Here is a 6987-nt window from a genome sequence, read left to right on the forward strand (position 1 = left end):
TACTCTTTGCCATGAACTGCTCCGGGTCAGAGATGCCTCTAGTTTAACTTGTACTTGTAGAAACATCCACAGTGTCTTTGATCACGTACTCCCTTTGTGTTGTCTGTTTCGTCATGTTTAAAACGCAAAACAACAGTGTGTAAAATGTGGCATTATGCACACATTTCTGCATCCACTCGGCTTTGGCCGTTTCCCAATTCACCAAAGTGCCTTAATTGCATCTTTCTAAGGGTTCGTCGACGGGCACTTGCATCACTTCTGGCGCGACAACGACTGGTCCATTTCGACAACGGCCGTGTCTCAATTTGCCAAATGCACCCTTTGAAGGGTCCCTTCGAAGTACTCCTCAAAGTGTAGTTTGAAGGTTCCGGTTGAGAATCTGCCCTCCTCAGTGTAGCCGCCATCTTGCTGAAGTGGGACAGGCCTACACCACGGACCGCACTTCCACTGCTGTCTTTGAGCATATGATACGTACATTACGTATGTAATTCGCTGTAGCACTGTCTGCGGCCTCAGTAACCCACAACCCCCACCTTATTGGCCAACACTGGTGTCAATCACAAGCTAACGCATGTGTTTAGCACTGAGGAAGAAATTTGGCGCTGTGTGAAGTTTATTATGCCTGAAATCGACAAAAGAAATGCAAAGAAGTGACGGAGCAGATTTAATATTTGGAGTACTTTCCTGCAGCAGATTGGACATGGAGGATCTTATTTTGTGGACATAATTTCTTGACTGGATTATATTCTCTGGACCTTTACGAAACAAATGAGACCAACTTTGTGTGAATATGTTGATGTTTGACAGAACCAGAGCGCTCAATGGTAAGTGAAGTCCAGATTCACACTTTGTGACTTTTCTGTAAAAACGTCTTTCCTGTCAGCACTGTGGTGATTGCAGGTGAAAATGGTTTGCATATCCAGAAAGACGAGCGCCGCAGCTTTCATTTGATGTGTAGATTGTTTGTGTGGGTGACGCAGAAGTGTATGTACATTGCTGTAAAGTTGTAAAGTAGGTCCGGGCCGTCGGAACGTTAACAGGTTAATAATTATCGCAATAATGTCGTTAATCGTGATTATTTTGGCCACAATAATCGTGAGTCTAAAATTTAATATCGTCCCATCTCTAGTGTGCAGATGGGACACAGATTCAGAAGGACAAATGTCATTGCAGCTTTACACGGCTGACTTCAGATAACAAAGCTCTAATTATTCTTTAGGCAAGCCAAGTTTATTTGTACAGCACAATTCAAACACAGAGTAATTCAAAGAGCTTTACAGAATAAGAAAGACATTAAAATCACACAGCTCAAAACATAAATAATCACTAATAATCATCATAAAATTAACATTAAAACAGAAGAGCGCAAAATAAAAACCTTTCAAAAGTCAAAGTAGAGGCCTGTCTCACATCTTCAAGAAAATTGTTCCAGGTTTTAGCTGCATAAAACTGAAACACTGATTCCACATGTTTAGTCCTGACTCTGGGACCAGCAGGAGGCCGGTCCCTGAAGTCCTCAGAGTGTGAGATGGTTCATATGGCGCTAACATGTCGGAGATGTGCTTTGGTGCTGGTCCATGGAGAGACTTGTTCACAATCAGAGCTGTTTTAAAGTCTATTCTCTGAGCCACAGGAGCCAGAGACCTGAGAACAGGACGCATGTGTGAAGTACTTCCTGGCCCGGGGGCCAAATGTGGCCCGCCATGTCAATTTATATGGCCCGCGACAAGGTAAATTTAAATGTATGACTGTCTTAAAATGTCAGTTTATCAGGAGTTATGCATTTACACAGACATATTTTTTATATCTTTGCAAATTTGAGACGAACTATTTTGCTGATGAGTTTGACACCCCTGAATATACAGTCCATGGTTGAACCTGATCTTTTCTGTTACTGACTTGACTCCAGAAATCATTATGTTGCAATAGAAATCTCCATTTTAACTAGTAATTTTAGCTGCCCCTCGTCTGTATTAAACATTATTGGCCTATAGAATGTGTCATCTGAATCACAGTAATGAATATATGAGATATTTTTTAACAGTAATGACAATGTTCCATGTTTTAGATCAGTTTCTTTTTATTGCAGCACCCCCGAGGTTCAGACAGTTGGAGCAACAAGGCATTCTTCTACAAAAGAAAAGAAGAAAACATTTGGCTTACTTAGATTTAGGAATAATATGTGTGGATACAGCTGAAGAACAACAACAAGTTTTATTGAGTTTATTGAGTGTAGAAAACACTTTTAAAAAGTAACACAATGTAAATTTGATGTTTGTAAATAGTTTTAATATTATTACTAAAATTATACCAAAAAAAAAAATCAAATTTTTCTGTAAATTACTGATAAATAAAAATAATTAGTACTGCTTAATTTTAGTGTAAAATGTGGCAACTTGCACATTTACACCACAAAAATTGAATGTATAAGTAAAAAAAAAATTAAATAACAATAATAATAATAATGTTATTATATAAAAAATAAATAAATAAAATAAAACATATAATAAAAATAAATAAAATAAATAAATAATAATCATCATCATAATTTGTCCTATTTTTTTAAAGGTCAGAATAGTATTTGATATTTTGTGAAAGGCTTAAAAATATTAGGAAGTATGAGGGGAAAAAATTGAGACTACGATATTTTTTTTTCTGTAATGTCTTGCCACCTACAATGCTAAAATTTCAAAGTGCATTTCAATAATAATTAACTCTGACTCAATTCTGATTTCGATACCACGACAATGTCCTTTTCAACACTACATAATAATACATGATGTTACTTTTCGGTCGTATAGTTCTGACAAAAACCAAGATGACTCTAAAACTGTTCAGGAAAGGTCAAAGGTGATTATTTATTTATTTATTTTTTTCCCAGTATCGATAGCCTACCTGCTCAAATGAGTATAACTTTAGAATATCATTTTACTTACCTTTGCTAACCCTAATTCATGCATTAAAAAACAATTATGATTTTATTTAAATATTTGTATAAACTGTAAGAAAACCATAGGAAACATGAATTATTTTTATTTATTCATTTGTTTTTAGATTTTGAATGAATAATGTTGATGTTTTTGTTATAATAAGATGTAAAAGGCGGGACAATTATTTTCAGGGGTCAATATTTATCGTGGGTAACTTTGACCTTTGAACTCAGCTTATATTTTTTTAAAGCTCCTATATTACGCAGAATTGACGATTCAAGGGCTGAAATGATCCAAATGATCCAAAATACAGTGGAGCACTTCCTGTATTACCAAGTGACATCACAAAGTGGAACAGAGTGTTTTTAGTTTGAAAGAAGAACTCGTGTTAAACATGTGTAAATGAAACAAAACACAACTCCGGGTCAGTTTGTGTTGAGGAAACAAGTAGTAGTAGTTTCATTATTGTCATTTATCATCCTTATTTTCTCCAGTAATATATCGTACTTCAAAATGTGATATCGTGACAGGCCTAGTATCGTCCAGATAACGATTATGATTAGACTTCAGGGTTTCCGGCCTCACTTACCTTTCACATCCGCAGGTAAAACAATAGCCATGTTCTCCTCCCGGATCCCCTGCTCTAAACTATATAATCTGAACTCGTGCAGCAGATCCATGCTTGGGTTTTTGTCACGAGCTGTAAAATAAATGCATTAAACAGTTGCTCAGATGAAGTGTAAATACCAGACTTGTGTTTGCTGATTTTTACCATATAAAAGTAAAATGCTGCGCTTCTCGCCGGTCGCCTTATTGGTATTTGTATCATAAATCACAGCATACTGATCTTTCACGGTGCCCATGATTTTATAGACGTGGTCAACGCCGTTTTCTGTTGATGAAAACAAGAAAAAGTCAATATTTTTGCATTGTAGGCTGTGGACTACAAACATAAATCACCCAGCTTTGGTTAAAATGACATAAATCTGACATGTTTGTGAATGAATCGGCTCTTTTCAACGGTTCTTTAACGTGAACGACTGGAACCGGATCTTGTTCTTGAACTGCGAGTATCATAGCAACCAAAGAGCCAATCGGGAGCCAGGCTGTTGAAGGTTTACCGCACAAACCCTGCATATTTATGTTATTCCCTCAAACAGAAAACAGTCTGTTCCACCTTGTGATGTCATCATGTGGTAACACTGAAAGTGCTCCACTGTGTTTTTAAACTCTATACACCTTTACTACAATCATTTGGATAATTTCAGCCGTGCAATTGCCACTTATCTCTACTGAACTGAAGATAAAAGGGAGCTGTTAACATTAAAACTACCACTACATGACATCACAAGGTGGAACAGAGCATTTTGATCTGGAGATGTAGACAGGCTAATAATGCAGCATTACTCAATGTTTTTAGACTGAAGGATTAGACCAGGGGTGGGCAAACTACGGCCCAGGGGCCACATACAGCCTGTTGGGTTTATTAATCCAGCCCGCCGAACGTGACCAAATTATGGTGCACTTCAGCTACATCAGCCTAGTATTACTGTCTTATTCTCTTATCAGCCCTTCTGCAAAAATGAACTTATCAAAGAAAAGAAAAGTGGATAGTGGGAGCTGAGTATTTAATGTGGAGTGGACAACTAAATATTTTTTCGCCGAAGTCCAATCAAAGTACCAACGTTTTTTTGCTGGCATTTAAATTAGAAAAAGCTAGCAAGCCTTTCTCTGAAGGTAAGTTTTTAAAATAATGAAACAATTTGTACAATGAGCCTTGTATAGTCATGCTTTGCTACATGTTACAGGCCAAATCTCTAATGTAATACTTACACACACACACATTATATATATATATATATATATATATATATATATATATATATATATATATAATATAGAGAGAGAGAGAGAGATAGCCTGGCCCGGCCCATTTTAGAACCCATCTTGGATTAGACATGTGTGAATGAAACAAAAACACAACTTCAGATATGTTTTTGAGGAGGTAACAGCATTATGAAGCTCACAAGAGTCAGTTTTGTGTAATCTAATTTTAACATGAATATCCAAGTAATTTTAAGTTTACTAAATATTCCTTAATTGTAGCGTGTGAGATAATATATTTTGAAAACTGCACTCACTTGTAAAGACATACGTTCCAGGTTCACCTGTGGGTTGAGCCAGGGACACGGTTTGGAAGCATTCCCCTGTCGGCCTACACAAAAAGAAACATTCAGTTATTTTTATGTAAGTGCATGCAACTACTCATTTAGACTACTCATTTCTCTAAAGCATAGTTAAAATTTTACTCATTTTGGTGAAGTTTATCTTTTTACAGTCACTCATAATGTTAACAAGAGTCAAAACTTGCTACTCTTTTGTTTTGTTAAATCAGTGTTTAGAAAAATGTACCTTAAATTTGACATTTTCCACTTACGTCATGCTGTTGTGGGTAATCCGTAACAGGTTCTTATCCTTCAGGTCTGTAAAAGTACCAAGGCCTGCGAACCACTGGTCCCTCTCTTTCAGGTAACTTTCAGAGTTAGAGGCCATAGCCACCACGTACCAGATCCCCTCCATCTGGAAACAGTGTGGACACTTTATATGAGACGGAGAGATGAGAGAGAGGAGACAGAGAGAGAGAGAGAGAGGGGGAGACAGGGAGAGACAGAGAGAGAGGGGAGATAGAGAGGGGGGTGGACAGAGGACAATAGCCACCACGTACCAGGTCCCCTCCATCTGGAAACAGTGAGAGTGACTTAAATATGGACACTTTATATGAGATGGAGAGATGAGAGAGAGGAGACACGAGGGAGAGACGGGGGGGGGGGACGGGGAGAGAGGGAGAGAGAGAGACAGAGAGAAAGAGAGACAGACAGAGAGAGCGAGGGTGAGAGGGGGTGAGACAGGGAGAGAGAGAGACAGAGAGAAAGAGAGACAGACAGAGAGAGCGAGGGTGAGAGGGGGTGAGACAGGGAGAGAGAGAGACAGAGAGATGAGAGAGAGGAGACAGAAAGAGAGGGAGAAACAGAGGCAGAGAGAGAGGGGGGGAGAGAGAGAGACAGAGAGGGATGAGTGAGAGGAGACAGAGGGAGAGGGTGAGAGAGGGAGAGAAACGGAGAAGAGATAGCTAGAGACACAGATATATATATATATGATAGATAGAGAGGGTAAGTTAGAGAGATAGATAGAGATAAGCTAGCTAGGGATGAGAAAGAGAGAGTGAGAAGGGAGAGTTAGGATGATAGACAGAGAGAGGGAAATGAGATGGAGAGAAAAAGAGAGATCGAGACAGCTAAAGAGATAGAGGAGATAGATGGAAACAGAGATGGAGATGAGATAGAAAGAGAGAAAGAGATAGAATATAGAAATAAGAAAGAAAGAGAAAGAAGAGTTAGATAGATAGAGCGATAGAGATGGAGAGAGGAGATAGAGAAACAGAGAGAGAGGTGAGAGAGAGAAGTAGGACAGATTGAGATGAGATAGCGAGATAGAGATAGATAGATAGATAGATACAGAGAGAGAGATAGAGAGACTTTTAACAATGTGTAAATGGTTGAGTTTCTCACCCCGTCGAGGGTAAAGTCAGATGTGACTGGGGTCAGAGCAGATGTCCAGCAGAGGCAGAGGGTCAGCCCCAGTGCAGTGATGAGGAGGGTCATCGTGTCTTCTTCACAGAGACTAACTCAGATAGAGCTGGAGCTTCTGGGACCTCGCTCTTATACAGCTGGGAGAGTCAGATGCCCTCCCTCCAGCACAAACAGAACATGCAAAGAACACATGCCTCTTTTGTTTGACTTTACCTACACCAATATGTGCTACACAAAGTTCATGTCGTCTAAAAAACAACTGTTCCGTGCAGCATCTATCTCACATTGATATAATTACAGGTGTTTTTATTGCTCAAAATCGTCTGAAAAACATGTATTCTGACGGCGAGTGGGGTCATCTCTTCACTGATCGGCCTGGCAACACCTGCTTGTCACGATTCCTGTATGTTTAAAGCCATACTGTGTCACATTAAAGGCAAATCAATAACATCTCCACTGAAACGAGC

The 6987-nt window shown here is 38.9% G+C and overlaps 1 protein-coding gene across 1 annotated transcript; it reads right to left on the reverse strand.

Annotated features, from left to right (window-relative positions):
- Positions 1-2159: 2159 nt before the first annotated feature.
- LOC129456216 (lipocalin-like) lies at positions 2160-6592 on the reverse strand. Its single transcript, XM_055221546.1, has 6 exons — positions 6500-6592; positions 5368-5510; positions 5072-5145; positions 3703-3822; positions 3520-3630; positions 2160-2194 (listed from the first exon to the last, which is right to left on the reverse strand). The coding sequence occupies exons 1-6, from the start codon at positions 6590-6592 to the stop codon at positions 2160-2162; spliced, it is 576 nt and encodes a 191-aa protein (XP_055077521.1).
- Positions 6593-6987: the final 395 nt, after the last annotated feature.

This window comes from Periophthalmus magnuspinnatus, chromosome 4 (assembly GCF_009829125.3).
Source record: "Periophthalmus magnuspinnatus isolate fPerMag1 chromosome 4, fPerMag1.2.pri, whole genome shotgun sequence".
Classification (NCBI taxonomy): domain Eukaryota; kingdom Metazoa; phylum Chordata; class Actinopteri; order Gobiiformes; family Gobiidae; genus Periophthalmus; species Periophthalmus magnuspinnatus.

Coding starts and splice junctions, on each gene's coding strand:
- LOC129456216 (XM_055221546.1), bottom strand. CDS start 6,592: ATGACCCTCCTCATCACTGCACTGGGGCTGACCCTCTGCCTCTGCTGG. Junction 5,146..5,367: donor ATTACCCACAACAGCATGAC/GTAAGTGGAAAA, acceptor CTTTTTGTGTAG/GCCGACAGGGGAATGCTTCC. Junction 3,631..3,702: donor CAGCATTTTACTTTTATATG/GTAAAAATCAGC, acceptor TTTATTTTACAG/CTCGTGACAAAAACCCAAGC.